Genomic DNA, 18,231 nt, shown 5'->3' with positions numbered 1-18,231 from the left:
AGCTGCAATTCAAGGTGAGATTTGGGTGGGGACACAGCCAAACCATATCACTGTGACTCTTCTGCACAGCCTGTGCCTACAGGAAATGGGTGTAAGGTGGCCATTGAAGCACCTTTTCTGCTCTATAGATCCCAACTAACACTAAGACAAAAAATATATTAGTATTTATACCTTGCTTTTTTCTCCCAAAGTATGATTTCAACAAATTTCCTTCCTTAGAGATGTCATTAAGGGCTGAGATGTGTACCTAACATACCTGCCAATAAGAATGATGTGCCAGGAACCTACAAAGAGTTACAAAACAGGGAGAAGGGAGTTCATTTCTATTTGGGTGGGGAGGGGAATGTGGAGGTAGCTCTGAGCTGGTCGTTGAAGATGAGCAGGATTTTGAAGAGCTGGGGGAAAGGACATTCCAGTAGGCAGAAAGGCAGCATGTGCTAGACCAGGGGGACAGGAAACACCCATCTTTTTAACTCCTGATCGCCAATGTCTTGTGTTTCAGAAGAAAGCCAGCCGCCACATAAAAGGTGAAGACAAGAACAAAGCCACCAGCAGGAGCATTGGATTAGACACAACCACATCACAACCTGCAGAGAGCAGACACCCGCCTGAGGAGTGCCGCCTTTCTCCCTCCAGGGAATGCTGGACAAAGGAGGGGACCCTGGCACAGCACAACAGCTTCTCTGGGTTCAGCAGCAGTGACAGCGTCCTCCGGGAATTAGACGACGGACAGTTTGATCAGGAAGATGGAGTGACTCAGGTCACTTGTATGTGAGCCATGAGATGAAGCAAAGGAAGGTCTTGTAAATAATTGTTAAAATAATTGCTAACTGACCTTATTGTGTTATTTTCTCTGCATTTATATAATATTTTTGAATTTTTCCAGACTCAGCCTTTCCTCTAATCTATGTAAACTTTGGCACAACCTCCCAGACAAGGAAGAATAACCAACATATTTATACATTTAGAATCATGTTTACACTTCTCTCAACTAAAACATCTGGTTAAACAGATGTTCCATTCGATTATTACACAATAATCTATTTCAGCTTCTCATGAATGTACAAAGTAGACTTTTCTTACAATTCCTGGTAAGGAAATTGAATATCTCAAACAGTATTTTACCTAATTAGAGGGAGTTCTCAGGAAGTTACAGTCTTATTTAAGCTGAAAAATAATCTCTTTCTTTTTTTCTCTCTCTCTCTGTCACACACACACACAGCTAATTAGTGAAAATAAATACCTATTTTCCAAATATAATAATTAATCCACATTTTGTCTTTAACTATAGCATGTATATACAAAGCAAGCCCCTATGTGTTAAAATATTTTTTGAAAAAAAATTTTTTTATATATCTTTGCTTTTAAAGGGTCACCATGTCACCAACCCTGTACTGATTCATTGCACATAAATGTTGTTGCTCCTAAAAGCCTAAAAATGCGGACAGTAAAGCAGCATCTCTTAAAATTCAATATGAAAGGAACCCATAATCTCAATAAATAAATACCTTAGTAGAGAGTAAGATTTAATTTTTTTTTAAAGTCTAAATACTATGAAGAGGAAAAACACCAACTTCAAGTGGAAACTGAAGTATTTTACATCTGTCTAGATTTGAATTCTGCTTTTATTTTGACTTGCTAAATCCTGAAGAATGTTGAAACCTAGAATTTTCAATCAGGCAGGAGTAGAAAGATGCTCATAGCACATGCAATATGTATGATAACCTATTTTGTTTCACCTTGCTTTTCTTTCCCCTTCTAACAGAGGTAACTTTGCCTTGACCCAGACTTTAACAATCTTTAAAATTCTACAAAATAGAGGATTTTCATTTGTCTATGAAAGGCTTACTTTGAAAGATGAAACCTTCAAGTGAATTACAACTTACTCTATCATTGATGAATTCAGCCTATTATATATTTTTACTAACATTGATGTTGACATTGTAAGATCATTTTAATAATAAAACATCATTTTTATTGGGTTATTGTTTTGTTGAACACAAATATTCATATAATATGTTTGGTTTTGGGTTTTTTTGTGGCTTTTTTTGAGACAGAGTCTCGCTCTGTCACCCAGGCTGGAGTGCAGTGGCACAATCTCAGCTCACTGCAACCTCCCCCTCCTGGGTTCAAGCGATTCTCCTGCCTCAGCCTCCAGAGTAGCTGGAACTACAGGCAGTGTGCACCACCACGCCCAGCTAATTTTTGTATTTTTAGTAGAGATGGGTTTTCACCATGTTGGCCAGGATGGTCTCGATCTCTTGACCTTGTGATCCGCCTGCCTCATCCTCCTGAAGTGCTGGGATTACAGGCGTGAGCCACCATGCCTGGCCCTCATATAATATGTTTTATACATATAACAGATATGTATTACATGTTATCAATTATATAGTGTATCTAAACTAAGTCAATCTCCATTAATTGCTGATAAAATTAACAGGAGTTATTCCACTTTTATCATCCAGAAGTACAGTATAAAGGAATTTAAGAATATTCCTCTCACTCTTATTCTATAGCAATAGCTGTCAACAATATTTGCAGAAATGGTTTTTGTTTTGACTTTTAGATGGACTTGAGTTCCATAATCAAGAGTCAGTGGATTTTTGGTAGAAATAAGCACTGCTTCCGGAGTCCACAAAATGTAATGAAGTTAGGAAGCACAAAGAACAAATCAGAAAGTTCGTTTTTCCCACTGCCAGGATCTACAAGAGGTAGAGACTTCTTTATCATTCAGTCCGTATACACAGAGGATTGGAAGTAGTAAATTAAAAACAGAGACAGAAATTTATAGTTAACTAAGAAAAAACTCAGAAATATAGCATTAACTTTTTTTTTTTTTTTTTGAGACAGAGTCTCACTCTGTCGCCCAGGCTGCAATCTCGGCTCACTGCAACCTCAGCCTCCCAGGTTCAAGTGACTCTCCCGCCTCAGCCTCCTCAGTAGCAGGGATTACAGGCATGCACCATCATGCCTGGCTAATTTTTGTAATTTGGGTAGAGATGGGATTTCACCATGTTGGCCAGGCTGGTCTCAAACTCCTGGCCTCAAGCAATCTACCTGCCTTGGCCTCCCAAAGTGCTGGGATTACAGGCGTGAGCCACTGCGCCCAGCCATGATAGTGAATAATTTATGACCAAGTGGTTCTAGAGCATTTTAAATATGCGTAAATAGCTCTGAGCCTATTCTTTTAAAAAAAGGAACAAAGCTTAGGCTCTCTATGCCTAAGGAGTTAAATGTGTCTAATCTTATCATTATCTGCCAATTGTATATTCAGTTCTTTTTATAACACTATAGATTTCCTTAGGGGCTCTGGCATGTGAATTTTTTAAACCTGTAAGTTATAATGAAAGGTATCAAGATCCCAGATGTCGGGTGAAGATCTGTCATTCCCCTTGATGTAGTATCTACGGCATTTTCATCTTCGTTTTCAATAACCAAATGTTAATTCCATCCCCTTTGGATTGAGTATCACCCTGTTATCTTTCATGGACACATTTAACACCTACCTCATCACGGGGGAAATCAGCTCTGTCAGCGCCACTACAATTCATTTCAGTGAAAGAGAAAAGGAAAGGTCACTCTCTTTGAGAGATTCTAGGGCTTTTAGGAGAAGGAGAAGCAAATCATTTGTGCTATCAGGAGCAGGTGTTTATATATTTGAATATAAATGTATTTTCATTTTCATGCATTTTCATTTGTTTCATTCTGGAGTGCCGGAGGAGCTGTCCTGTTTTCTTACTCTTGCCTGTTATTGATTCCTCACCACCATTCCTTCATGACTGGAAGGACGGTGGCTCTTTCCCTCCCCATATGGCTAAAGAGGATTTCTTTCTCTTAACTCTTCAGAGCCCCAGAGTAGTACTGTATGGAAAGAGTAAATTCAGATAGAGAATCAAATGAAGTGAAATTGCTAACAGTGGGGACAGTATATAACTAAGCACACATTATCTAAAAATTTTCTAGTGGATACATAGAAAAACTGGCTAAATGTTACTCATCAGAACTTGTAACATATCGATTTAAATAACATTTGCTGGTAATCTATCATCCCTTGAGAATGAATTTTTTTGTGCAATAGTGCAAAGTTTGCAGAACCAGGTCTGTCAGATGCTTAAGTTCTGAGATGGTGTTTGTGGCAGAAAATTAGGCAAAACTGTAAAACAATGAGCCTTAGTTTTGGTGAGGTTCTTAAAAAGTTTTGGTGAAGACGACTGCAAAAAAATGGGTTCTAAAAATGTTTTGAGCATTCAAATTATTGTATGTAAAAATACCAAGTAATTAAATCAATAGAGGGAATAAATAAATAATTTACACATAAGATAAATGTATAAGTATCAAGGTGAGTTTTTTGTTTATTTGTGACAGAGTCACACTCTGTTGCCCAGGCAGGGGTACAGTGGTGTGATCTCGGCTCACTCACTGCAGCCTCTGCCTCCTGGGTTCAAGCGAAATTTCCCCACCTCAGCCTCCCAAGTAGCTGGGACTACAGGTGCACACCACCACACCCAGCTAATTTTTCTATTTTTAGTCAAGTAGGGTTTCACCATGTTGGCCAGGCTAGTTTTGAACTCCTGGCCTCAAGCGATCCCCCTGCCTCGCGCTCCCAAAGTGCTGGGATTACAGGCATGGGCCGCCACGCCCAGCCAAGGTGAGTTTTTGAAGGCTTACATAAGCCACATTATTACCTGTAAGCAATAGAACTTAACTTGGCTTATTTAGCAATAAAGGAGTTTTTTGTTGTTTTGGTTTTTTGTGGGTTTTTTGTTTTTGTTATTTTTTGTTTTTTTGAGACAGATTCTCACTCTGTCACCCAGGTTGGAGTGCAGTGGCATTATCATCGCTCATTGCAGCCTCAATCATCCTGGGCTCAAGCGATCCTCCTACCTCAGCCTACCGAGTAGCTGGTACTACAGGCATATCCCACCACACCCGGCTAATTTTTGTATTTTTTATAGAGGCAGGGTTTCACCATGTTGCCCAGGCTGATCTTGAACTCCTGGGCTCAAGCAATCCCTCCCGCCTTGGCCTCCCAAAGTGCTGGGATTAGAGGCATGAGCCACCCAACCCAGACCAATAAAGGAGTTTATTTCAAAAGATATCTGGAGGCCAGGCACGGTCACTCACACCTGTAATCTCAGCACTTTGGAAGGCTGAGGAGGACGGATCACTTGAGGCCAGGAGTTACAGACTTTTGTTCTACAAAAAATACAAAAATTAGCTGGGCATGGTCGCTGGTGCCTGTAGTCCCAGCTACTCGAAAGGCTGAGGTAGTAGAATCACTTGAACTCAGGAGGCGGATGTTGCAATGAGCCGAGATCGCACCACTGCACTCCAGCCTGCGCTACAGAGCAAGACGCTTCCAAAAATAAATAAATAAATAAATTGACTGAGATCTGCTTCAGATATTTGGGGTTCACGATTTTTTATTTCCATGCTGAGTTACAGGTGTGAGCCACCGTGCCCGGTCAGGTCTCAGTCAATTTATAAAGTTTATTTTGCCAAGGTTAAAGACTCGCCCGTGACCCAGCCTCAGGAGGTCCTAACGACACGTGCCCAAGGTGGTTGGGGCACAGCTTGGTTTTAAACATTTTAGGGAGACATATCAATCAATACATGTAAGATGTACATTGGTTCAGTCTGGAAAGGTGGGACAGGGGAGAGGGCTTCCAGGTCGTAGGTGGGTAACAGGCCAACAGCTGCATCCTTTTTGTTTTTGAGACGGAGTCTTGCTGTGTCGCCCAGGCTGGAGTGCAGTGGCGTGATCTCGGCTCACCGCAACCTCTGCCTCCTGGGTTCAAGCGATTCTCCTGCCTAAGCCTCCCGAGTATCTGGGACTACAGGTACGCACCACCACACCCGGCTCATTTTCACATCATGAACTCTAGGGTGCTTGTGAGGCCTTGAATGTTTACTTGCAAATCACTAGAGCCTGAGGATTGGCAGAGGAAATGATGCCTTGGACTTAGAGGGCCTTGACAGTCAGAAAGGCACAATCCAAAACCCCGATGTCAAAATAGAGATGCGTTGTGCAAATCCGGAGTTAACAGTTGATGCAGCTATATTGGCTTGTGATAAAAAATAGCCATCTAGGCGACTCCAGGCCCTGTGACTCTGGAGGCCTCCTTTGAACCATGGAAGTCCCCATTCATTGAGGGGTTTAGCCTCACTGTTTACAGCAATCCAGAGGGTTTCAAGGAAAAGTTCCTTCGCAAGACACGCGAGAACCTGAGGGTACCCATAGGTTGCCTGGGCACGGCAGCCGCCCTCACCTAGGGCCTCTACTGCTTCCACCAGGGCCACAGCCAGCACTCTCAACTCACGATGCTCACACCTGGATCTCCGCGCAGGGCTTCACAGTCGCAGCCATCTTGCTGGGTCTAGTTGCAACTGCTATGAAGTCTCGACCCCGAGCCCAGTCTGGCCTTGAAAGCTTCGCAGAGATCATTCCAAAACCCAGGAGCACCACTGGCCCTACCATGGGACTTATTCCCTCCTCTCCTTTGAGAGGCCCTGTGTCCTTGGGGGAGAAAGTAAACCTTTGTGTAATCATAACTGAAAGATTTTTTCAAAAATTCCAGATTCTGTTTGACTGTTACGTACTTTTTTTTTTTTTTTTTTTTTTTTTTTTTAAGAGGGAGTCTCGCTCTGTCTCCCAGGCTGGAATGCAGTGGTGCAATCTCGGCTCACTGCAAGCTCTGCCTCCCGGGTTCAGGCCATTCTCCTGCCTCAGCCTGCTGAGTAGCTGGGACTACAGGTGCCCGCCACAGCGCCCGGCTAATTTTTTGTATTTTTAGTAGAGAAGGGGTTCACCGTGTTAGCCAGGATGGTCTGGATCTCCTGACTTCATGATCCACCTGCCTCGAACTCCCAAAGTGCTGGGATTACAGGCGTGAGCCAACGCGCAGGGCCAAATGTTACATACTTCTATTTGTGCCACATCTCCTCCACTCCCCTGCTTAATAAACTCTAATCCACTTGTAGTACAGTGAGAAAAATAGCCATCTAAATGAAAGTGAACTGAGAGGGGTACTTACTCAACTAATATTGCTGCCTACAACCTAAACCAACAGTGACCAATTCTAGTGTCCTTTCTAAAGATTAAAAAAAAAAAGATAAAAAAGCAAAAAATAGCTATAAAGATTAAAACATGGATGGGCGTCCGCCATTGCTGAGGCTTGAGTAGGTAAACAAAGTGGCCAGGAAGCTCAAACTGGGTGGAACCCACAGCAGCTCTAGGAGGCCTGCCTGCCTCTGTAGACTCCACCTCTGGGAGCAGGGCATAGCTGAACAAAAGGCAGCAGAAACTTCTGTAGACTTGAAGGTCCCTGTCTGACAGCTCTGAAGAGAGCAGTGGTTCTCCTAGCACGGTGTTTGAGCTCTGAGAATGGACAGACTGCCTCCTCAAGTGGGTCACTGACCCCCATGTGGTCTAACTGGGAATACAGATAATTATTTTACATAAAGCATACTGTATGAGCATGTTCCTCTGATACAAAAAAAGGCAGAGATAATACTATAATCTATAATGTAAACTAGAATTAAGTAAATATTTTTAATTGTTATATAAGATATAGGTGACTCTCATGAGGTCCACCCAAAATAAAATAATACATACTCTACTTGGCCGGGTGTGGTGACTCATGCCTGTAATCCCAACACTTTGGGAGGTCAAGGCCGGCGGATCACCTGAGGTCAGGAGTTCGGGATCAGCCTGGCCAAAATGGTGAAACTCCGTCTCTACTAAAAATATAAAACTTAGTCGGGGGCCGGGCGCGGTGGCTCAAGCCTGTAATCCCAGCACTTTGGGAGGCCGAGACGGGCGGATCACGAGGTCAGGAGATCGAGACCATCCTGGCTAACACGGTGAAACCCCGTCTCTACTAAGAAAATACAAAAAACTAGCCGGGCGAGGTGGCGGGCGCCTGTAGTCCCAGCTACTCGGGAGGCTGAGGCCGGAGAATGGCGTGAACCCGGGAGGCGGAGCTTGCAGTGAGCTGAGATCCAGCCACTGCACTCCAGCCTGGGCGACAGAGCGAGACTCCGTCTCAAAAAAAAATAAAAAAATAAAAAATAAAATAAAATAAAAAATAAAACTTAGTCGGGTGTGGTGGTATGGTGGTGCAGGCCTGTAGTCCCAGCTACTTGGAAGGCTGAGGCAGGATAATCACTTGAACTTGGGAGGAGGAGGTTGCAGTGAGCCGAGATCACACCATTGCACTCCAGCCTGGGTGACAAATGAGACTCCGTCTCAAAAAATTAAAAAAAAAAAAGATAGTGTATTTATCTATGGAATTAAAAACTGCTTTTAACAAGGTTTATGAGACAAATCCAGATCAACATAGTATCTTTCTTATGAAAAAATGAAGTTAGCTTTAAATATTGATGTCACAGTTAATCCTAGAATCATTATAACTTAATTGACATACTTCATGGATTTAAGTTCAGGGTGTCAATTTTTTTTTTTTTTTTTGAGATGGAGTCTTGCTCTCTTGCCCAGGCTGGAGTGCAGTGGCACAATCTCGGCTCACTGCAACCTCCACCTCCCAGGTTCAAGCGATTCTTGTACCTCAGCCTCCCAGGTAGTTGGGTTTACAGGTACGTGCCACCACACCCAACTAATTTTTGTATTTTTCGTAGAGACAGAGTTTCATTTTGTTAGCCAGGCTGGTCTCAAACTCCAACCTCAGGTGATCCACAGGCTTTGGCCTCCCAGAAGTGCTGGGATTACAGACATGAGCCACTGCACCCGGCCAATGTTTATATCATTTGCAAATTTAGGTTAATACAAAAATTTAGTATTCTCTTTGTTTAATTACATTAGGCGCTCACACTTGATATGAAGCTTTGTGTACTATAAAAAAGTAGGCCAGGTACTGTGGCTCACCCCTGTAATCTCACTACTTTGGGAGGTTGAGCCAGGCTGATCACTTGAGGTCAGAAGTTCAAGACCAGTCTGGCCAATATGATGAAACCCCATCTCTACTAAAAATACAAAAATTAGCCGGGCGTGGTGATGCACACCTATAGTCCCAGCTACTCAGGAGGCTAAGGCAGGAGAATAGCTTGAACCCGGGAGGCAGAGGTTGCAGTCAGCCGAGATTGCGCCACTATACCCCAGCCTGAGTGACAGAACAAGAGTCCGTCTAAAAAAAAGAAAGTAGGCCGGGCGCGGTGGCTCAAGCCTGTAATCCCAGCACTTTGGGAGGCCGAGACAGGCGGATCACAAGGTCAGGAGATCGAGACCATCCTGGCTAACACGGTGAAAACCCGTCTCTACTAAAAAAAAAATACAAAAAACTAGCCGGGCGAGGTGGCGGGCGCCTGTAGTCCCAGCTACTCGGGAGGCTGAGGCAGGAGAATGGCGTAAACCCGGGAGGCGGAGCTTGCAGTGAGCTGAGATCCGGCCACTGCACTCCAGCCTGGGCGATAGAGCGAGACTCCCGTCTCAAAAAAAAAAAAAAAAGAAAGTAGCAGAAAAATCACACGAATGAAGAGTAAGGCTCCACAATGAACCTAAAACCCTCTAGGGGATTCACTTGGTAGCTTTTCAGTTTCATAGTGTACTCTATACTAATAATGCATATTTTTTCAGGAAAACAGATTTGAATGTTCTTATCATCTCAAACTGCTAAGCATATTGTACAAATACATTTTTTTTTTTGGCTTTGTTTTGAGACGGAGTCTTACTCTGTCACCCAGCCTGGAGTGCAGTGGTGTAATCTCGGCTCACTGCAACCTCCACCTCCCAGGTTCAAGCTATTATTCTGCCTCAGCCTCCCGTGTAGATGGGATTACAGGCATGCATCACTACACCTGGCTAATTTTTGTGGGTTTTTTAGTAGAGATGGGGTTTCACCATGTTGGCCAGGCTGGTCTCGAACTCCTGGCCTCAAGTGATCTGCCCACCTTAGCCTCCAAAGGGCTGGGATTACAGAGGTGAGCCACTACACCCGGCCCATATGTATTGTCTGTTTAGTTAACAATTAGATGCTTGAAGAAATAAAAATCCACTACTTTTACTAAAATATTTGCATGGCATGGAAGAACTACACACAAAAATCTTTAGCACATTCAAGAAGTATTCACAAAATAAAGTATATACAATTTAAAATTTAGCTGCTCAAAAAGATGTCATCATATAGACAGTAGGGCAAAGTACCCAAATAAAAAACTAAGTTCTATGATTACAGTGAATTTGACATCAACCAGTAAATGTATTTATAATCGTAACACAGTCCTTACTAACAATGTAATCAAGGATTTTTTTTTTTTTTTTTTTTTTTTTTGAGACGGAGTCTGGCTCTGTTGCCCAGGCTGGAGTGCAGTGGCCGGATCTCAGCTCACTGCAAGCCCCACCTCCCGGGTTCACGCCATTCTCCTGCCTCAGCCTCCCGAGTAGCTGGGAGTACAGGCGCCACCTCGCCCGGCTAATTTTTTTTGTATTTTAGTAGAGACGGGGTTTCACTGTGTTAGCCAGGATGGTCTCGATCTCCTGACCTCATGATCCGCCCGTCTCGGCCTCCCAAAGTGCTGGGATTACAGGCTTGAGCCACCGCGCCCGGCCAAGGATTTTTTTTTCTTTTTGAGACAGTTTTGCTTGTTACCCAGGCTGGAGTGCAATGACGCGATCTTGGCTCACCGCAACCCCTACCTCACCGGTTCAAGCGATTCTCCTGCATCAGCCTCCCGAGTAGCACCGCGCCTGGCTAATTTTTCTATTTTTAATAGAGACAGGGTTTCTCCATGTTGGTCAGGCTGGTCTCCAACTCCTGACCTCAGGTGATCTGCCCACCTTGGCCTCCTAAAGTGCTGAGATTACAGGCCTGAGCCACTGTGCCTGACCAAGGATTTCTAATTGTATTCTGATAGTAAAAGTTGTTAAGTCATCAAGAATTTAACTAAGAAACTGTTCTAGAAATTCAAATTTGACATCTCAAGTAAGAGAAAAGGAAATGTATATACACAAAAGAAGTGTTACTTATGGGAACATAATTAAAAGTTAGCTACTTTCCTAGATATGATAGAAAAAAAAGAATGAATTGACTATATGATCTTTTGGAAATAAAAACCTAAGTTTACCTTTGGATATACATAGGATAATTCAAACAAAAAGTGGAACCTGGCCGGGTGCGGTGGCTCAAGCCTGTAATCCCAGCACTTTGGGAGGCCGAGATGGGCGGATCACGAGGTCAGGAGATCGAGACCATCCTGGCTAACACGGTGAAACCCCGTCTCTACTAAGAAATACAAAAAATAGCCGGGCGAGGTGGCGGCGCCTGTAGTCCCAGCTACTCGGGAGGCTGAGGCCGGAGAATGGCGTGAACCCGGGAGGCGGAGCTTGCAGTGAGCTGAGATCCGGTCACTGCACTCCAGCCTGGGCTACAGAGCGAGACTCCGTCTCAAAAAAAAAAAAAAAAAAGTGGAACCTAACTTCCTTATCACACAGAACTGTCCTTTTCCCCTCTTCTTAGAACACTTACTTTTATAAATCATTGGTTTGCCAGGCTCATTAATTTTTTAGTAGTATTTATGTATATATAAGTACCTTTTCAAAATTCTGAAAACAGTATTAAGGAAAAACAGGAACTGTTTCACTTAGGTCTTACCTAGTACAGTGAATCAACTTCACAGTGCAATGAATACTAGTAAGATATCAACATGAATACAAAAGCAAGACTACAAACTGATTATTTTCTTTTGGAGCTGTTTTATGATCAATTCCAAACATACAATACAGGGAAGGTGAAATGAGTAAGAAAAAAATCATATTTAATTCCCCATTAACACTAAGCCATATTATTCAAAATGTGTTTCAAAATACTCAGCCAGATCACCAAATCTCAGTCACTACCTTAGTATAAATATTCACTAGGAAAATAGTCAAGCAACAGAAATCCATTGTGAGACACCATCTAGAGAGAACAGCTACACTGCTATATATAATTTATTAACTTAGTAGTTTAGTCTCTCAATATTTAGCAAGTTTGTTTAAAAATTACCATTACCATTGGTTTATAGTGTCATTAATATAAATCCATAATTTCAAAGTCAACATTCCTTTCACTGTGAACATAAGACTTCTTAAAAGCTGGTTGTGGGTTGGGGAACAGTAATGACTGTGGCTGGTGGGAACTGTTAAAAGCCAAAAAGACTGGCAAGCTTGGAAAGGCATACATGATATATACACACACTCTCAGTATACTACTGTTCCCCATATTTTTGCTGTACATTCTTGTCTCAAAAGATGGTATAAATTATTCCCTTAAATTTGAAAAAACAATTAAGATGAATACATTTTCATCTTCATTTCAAAATTACCCTTTTAAATAAAAAAGAAGTTCCTCATGTTTGTTAAATCTGTTCAAAAGTTGGATTTAAATACTTTCTTCACAACATGTACAATGTTTTCACCCTTAGTGCCTCATTACAATCAGTTTGGCAATAAGACCTCCAGTGCTTTATCAAAAATGGCATTCAATAGATTATAAGATTGTTAAATCTGCATTTGAATTATTCTTATCACAATGAATTATAACAAAGTCCAAAAACTGTATGACTATTCATCAATACCCTTGGAACCTATGAATTATTGCAAATAATCTCACACGTGCATGTAATTCAAACATAAACTTCATGGGAGAGGGGGTGTAAAATAAATACTACAGTATTTCTTCAATTCTATTTAATGCTGCCTGGCTGGTTAAATGAAAGATTAATATTACTAACAGGAAGAGTCAAACTATTTTAAGGACTGTTTTCTAAGTAGAATAATTTTTGCAAAAGAAAGATAAGCAAGAGCCTATGCAAATACATTTTCTTGTAGTGTAATGTAATTGCTAATATGAGGTATAATCTGTAAGCAATTAATACAAATATAAATAGGTATAAGCCACCACTAACTCAGTCTGGTGAAAAGCTTCCCAGTTAAAGTATTTTGAGGATAAGGTTAAGGGAAATGAGAAGGGGTGGACAGAGCAGGTTTCCAGTGAGAACATAATTTATGTGCCTTATCATTATGATCATCCTGTATGTACCAGTCCATTGTTGCAGAAAGGTAAATCCTTTCTAAGTATGTTATACTTTATGTTACACAGTAAAATTATTTAAGTATTACTAATGCTTCATCTGCATTTGTATTTAGACATACACATAATTATATATGCGTATCAAAAACTAGAAACAGAATTTTAAAACACTTTTATCTCAATTGGGGAAAGTTAACAGGTAAGACAAAACTATGTACTATAGAATTTTTTAGGATATCTAAACTCAAGGTAAAACCAATGGAAAACATTTCTACCTCTTCAGTAAATGGCTTGTGTGAAACCTCAAGCTCTCAATCATTTTTTTTACAGATGGGTTTGTTTGATGAGGATTGTGATCCAATGATTGTTTAGCAGCAATTTTACCAAACTGTAAATTCTTTTATTAACAGGCATTATAAACAGATAATACTAATCTTATTTAAAAACCATGAGTGCCACACTGGTGAATATACAGCTTATGAATAACTTAAAAAGTATTTCCCATTTTAAAAGGCAAACCCAGCATACAAAAACCTATACTAAACAAAGAAGCTATAATATGGATACATGATTGATGTGTCTAAAATGATATATACAGTACATAATTAACGTTAATTATATGATCAGTACATTTTTCCATATGATTCCCTTCATGCTTCACTTTCCCCAGAAACTGAATTCTGTACTTCCTCTTCTAAAATTGGTACAATCAGGTTATCCTTGGACATCAAATTGTATTTCATCACAAACTTAGTAAACCGATGACACAAAAATGTTTCATTCTGTAGAGAGGAAGACAAAAATATTATTTTAATTCACTATCCCAAACCAAAAGACTAGAAATAACATCAATATATATTATGGTCATTCTGATAAGAATGTATCAAGATTAATTAGTGAAATATACTTACTTCATATTCATCAAATATCTGCCGATGATGAAAATAAGCATGTGAAAATATTCTGTAAATCCTACGGCATACTGATCCTAGTTTCGCTACAGATGATTCCTTTATGCTAACTCTAGAAGTAGAAAAGAAACCATAGATTCTTAGAACTGGATGGAATCTTAGGAACAATATAGTCCAATTTTCTCAGTTTACAAGTGTAGAAACTGACACGTAGGGAAAATAAGTGACTACTCTGAGGTCACACTGCGAGTAAATGCCTGGAGCCCCTACTCCTCACTTCTGGGCCAGTGTTCTCTCTACCTAATCACAGGGCCTAAGTTAAATTCAGCATTATAGTTTTGAAACTTTGTAAAAGTTTAACGCAGTTAGAATAAGTCCCTGACATTTCAAAATTTACTAAAACATCTATTTCCAACATTAATACATTGTCCACTAGAGGCGATTAAAACTCCTGAAAGGAATTATTGTTTTCTTTTACAGAACTAGGTTATTCTTTCTTTTTTTTTTTTTTTTTAAAGAAATTAAGGTCGGGTGTGGTGGCTCACGTCTGTAATCCCAGCATTTTGACAGGCTGAGGCAGGTGGATCACCTGAGGTCAGGGTTCAAGACCAGCCTGGCCAACATGGTGAAACTCCATCTCTACTAAAAAATACAAAAATTAGCAAGGCATGGTGGCAGGCACCTGTAATCCCAGCTACCCGTGAGGCTGAGGCAGAAGAATCGCTTGAACCCGGGAGGCAGAGGTTGCAGTGAGCTGAGATTGCGTCACTGCACTCCAGCCTGGGTGAGCAAGACTCCATATATAAAAAAAAGAGAGAAAAATTAAAATTGTTTATTTAAAATTGAAATTGTCTGCATATTTCTGATATCCTTTTTTAAAATATGTATACACAGAATATTAAGGCCAAAAACCAGTATTTTTCTTAACATATTTTATACGAGCTCTTTGAAGCTAATCATATTTGGGGGGAAAAATCTCCAAATCTATCCATCTGGTAACAAATACCTTAATAAAATAAAAGGCATTCACAAACTTCACCGACAATATATTACATAATATATTTAAGATCCGACTTCTCAGATCTTAAAAATCAATGAGCAAGGATAAGGAATTTTTCAAAAACAAATAGTTCAACTTAGGAAAGTCTGCTCTCTTTTTTTTTTTTTGAGACAGAGTTTCGCTCTTGTTGCTCCGGCTGGAGTGCAATGGCGCGATCTTGGCTCATCACAACCTCTGCCTCCTGGGTTCAAGCGATTCTCCTGCGTCAGCCTCCCAAATAGCTGGGATTACAGGCACTCGTCACCACGCCCGGCTCATTTTGTATTTTTAGTAGAGAAGGGGTTTCTACATGTTGGTCAGGCTGGTCTTGAACTCCCGATCTCAGGTGATCTGCCCACCTCAGCTTCCCAAAGTGCTGGGATTACACGCGTGAGCCTGCGCCCGGCCGGAAAGTCTGCTCTTTAGGCATACTACATAAAGGGAGGCCGAGTCTAACTATCATAGAGATTCAAGTGAGCAAGTATATACATATCCCAACGCTAAAGTATGAGAGGGAGAGCTCTGCAGAATGACACACATGAACAGGTGCTAGCCTTAGATTGAACTGGCCTTGAGCTTTGACAGCCGAGTCCTGCTGTTTAACTACAGTCCTAATTTCAAAACTTGAATAAACAAGCCAAAATACAATAGCTAAAAAAAAAAATACAAAAATGCATTAACAAGCAACCTAATGTTACTTTTAAAATACTAATCTTATAAATTAAATCTAAAATGTTTAACATTATGTTTAAAAGTTTCCATTACCTGCTGGGAAAATATTTATTGCTATTCAGAAGACATGCAGCACCATCAAGTGTGTGTCTAGTATAGTCTATAGCAGGACACTACAAAAGAAAGAATATAGAAATGCATCAACAAAGAGCTCTCTCTTAGGTTAGATATATTCATTATATGGGTATACCTTATTCCAAAGACATGAGCATGTTATAAGAAAAAAGTTCCTTACGAATGCTTGTAAAATATGTCATATTAATAAGTAAGGTTTATTATCCCCTTGAATCATATCACAATTCTAGATGATACATAAACCAGTCTCCCATTTTTATTCCCAACATCATACCTACAAGAAAACAACAACTACAGATAAGAAGAATCCTGATTTATTTCTGGTCTCTCCAGGGATGCCTTCTTATATCCTAAACAATATCCCTTACTATGTCCTTGGTACTCTATTATCAATCTAGCAGCCCTCTAAAGAACTTTCTCCCAAATCACCTTTGAATTTTAACATGAAATATCAAAGTTTCCTTATAGTTTAACAAATCTGACTTAATTCTGTTCCATTTATCAGAAACACTGAAAAAAAGAAACAATGAAACACTGTCTCATGGCAACTCAGTAAATTTATTAAAGGAAAAACAAAACTGCAAAGTAATTGTCCTCCTCCAGTCCTCCTGAGGGGCTGACAGGGAGCAGCATCAAGGGGAAAGCAGTCTAGAAACAAACCAGGGAGTCAACCAGAAGGAAAAAACAACTAAAGGAAGGAGTAACAATGAGTCTAGCTCAATGACTCTACCCAGTAATTAGATTATTTTGCAAGTTTCAGACTGAAACTGTCACTTAGAAATACAGTTTAATAACTACTAAATATGGCTTAGTGCCATGGCACTAAAAAATTATCTAACAAAAAAGAAGTATTTTTCTAACAATATATCCATAGGAATTTTTGATTAGTGGAGTCATTGACAAAAACAGTACCACGAGCAATATTTATTGAAAAAAACTACCTTTCTCCAGATACGTGACCACAGATGAGTTGGTCAAAAGCAAATATCCCAAGTCACTGTATTTCTCATATTTGTCATTTGGGTACACCATGGGAGTTTTACAACCTTTAAACCAGAACCATCAAGAGGAATACAGCAGACCCTTGAACAACACAGGTTTGAACTGCATAAATCTACTTATGCTCAGATTTTCCCAGAGACGGCAAGACCAACCCCACTTCTCTTTCTCCTCAGCCTACTCAACGACATGAACACAACAAGGAAGACCTTTATAATGATCCACTTAATGAACAGCAAATATACTTTCTCTTCCTTATGATTTTTCTTAAAAAAAAAAAAAGAAAGAAAGAAAGGTCTCACTATGTTGACCAGGCCGAACTCCTGGCCTCAAGCGATCCTCCCATGATTTTCTCAATAACATTTTCTTTTCTCTAGTTTACTTCATTGCAATACACTATATAATTCATAGAACATACAAAATGTGTGTCAATTAACTATTATCGGTAAGGCTTCCAATCAACAGTAGGCTATTGGTAATTAAGTTTTGGGGGAGTCAAAAGTTATATTCAAGATTTTCAACTGCACAGAGGGTTGGCATCCAGAGTTGTTCAAGGGTCAACTGTATAATGCAAGCCATATATTTAATTTTAAATTTTCTAGGCCCAACGTGGTAGCTCACGCCTGTAATTCCAGCACTTCAGGAGGCCAAAGTGGGAAGATCATTGAGTCCAGGAGTTCAAGACCAGCGCAGGCAACACAGGGAGATGCCCCTATCTCTACAAAAAATTTGAAAAATTAGCCCGACATGGTGGCACATGACTGTAGTCCCAGCTACCAAGAAGGCTGAGACAGGAGGATTGCTTGAGCACAGGAGGTCAAGGTTGAAGTAAGCCAAGATCAGGCCACTGCATTCCAGCCTGGATAACAGGGTAAGATTCCATCTCAAAAAATTAATTAACTTTCTAAGAGATACATTAAAAAGGTAACGTGAAAGAGGTGAAATTAATTTTAATATTGTAGTTTGACCCACTATATCCAAAATATTACCATTTCAGAAGGTAATTGATATAAAATTAATGGGCTACTTTTTGACTTTTAAGATATAATTGATACAACTAAAATTTGCTCGTAAAAATTCAGTAGTTTCTAGTATATTCACGAAATTGTGCAACCATTACCATTAAATTTCAGAACATTTCAGCATCCCAGAAAGAAACCTTGAACAAATTAGCAGTCACTTCCCATTCTCTCCTTCCCCCAGCCCTAAGCAAAAACTAATCTAGTTTCTGTTTCACAGGATTTGCCTATTCTGGATATTTCATTAAAATGAAATAATATAATAAGTGGTATTTTGTGTCTGGCTTCTATTACGTTTTCAAGGCTTATCCCTGGTGTAGCATGAATCAATACTTCATTCCTTTTTTTTAAAATTCAAAACTTTTTAGCTTTTAATGTTTTAAATATATACAAAATGCTGTACTGTATGTTTCTCCCTTTAAGACTTCATT

General features: G+C 40.2%; 2 protein-coding genes and 1 pseudogene across 8 annotated transcripts in view; 2 read left to right on the top strand and 1 right to left on the bottom strand.

Moving 5' to 3' along the window:
• RFTN2 (raftlin family member 2) overlaps window positions 1-4,326 on the top strand; it is a 97,220-nt gene extending 92,894 nt beyond the window's left edge. Inside the window, exon 9 of the mRNA XM_005573833.5 lies at window positions 503-4,326. Within this exon, the coding sequence (XP_005573890.3) occupies window positions 503-775 (273 nt within the window). The 3' untranslated portion in view covers window positions 776-4,326. The remainder of the gene's footprint in view (window positions 1-502) is intronic.
• On the top strand, window positions 1,439-6,940 carry LOC123568023 (uncharacterized; annotated as a pseudogene).
• A 4,750-nt stretch (window positions 6,941-11,690) lies between these two features.
• MOB4 (MOB family member 4, phocein) overlaps window positions 11,691-18,231 on the bottom strand; it is a 34,844-nt gene continuing 28,303 nt past the window's right edge. For all 7 annotated transcript variants that reach the window (XM_015432530.4, XM_005573832.4, XM_074009633.1 and 4 more), the window contains 3 exons: window positions 15,741-15,820; window positions 13,937-14,048; window positions 11,691-13,807 (listed from right to left, as the gene is read on the bottom strand). In XM_015432530.4, coding sequence (XP_015288016.1) covers window positions 13,676-13,807; window positions 13,937-14,048; window positions 15,741-15,820 — 324 coding nt within the window. In that variant the 3' untranslated portion in view covers window positions 11,691-13,675. The remainder of the gene's footprint in view (window positions 13,808-13,936; window positions 14,049-15,740; window positions 15,821-18,231) is intronic.

Source organism: Macaca fascicularis, chromosome 12, assembly GCF_037993035.2.
Source record: "Macaca fascicularis isolate 582-1 chromosome 12, T2T-MFA8v1.1".
Lineage (NCBI taxonomy): Eukaryota > Metazoa > Chordata > Mammalia > Primates > Cercopithecidae > Macaca > Macaca fascicularis.
The sequence above is the reverse complement of the archived record's forward strand: the minus strand, read 5'-3'. Positions and strand labels throughout refer to the sequence as shown.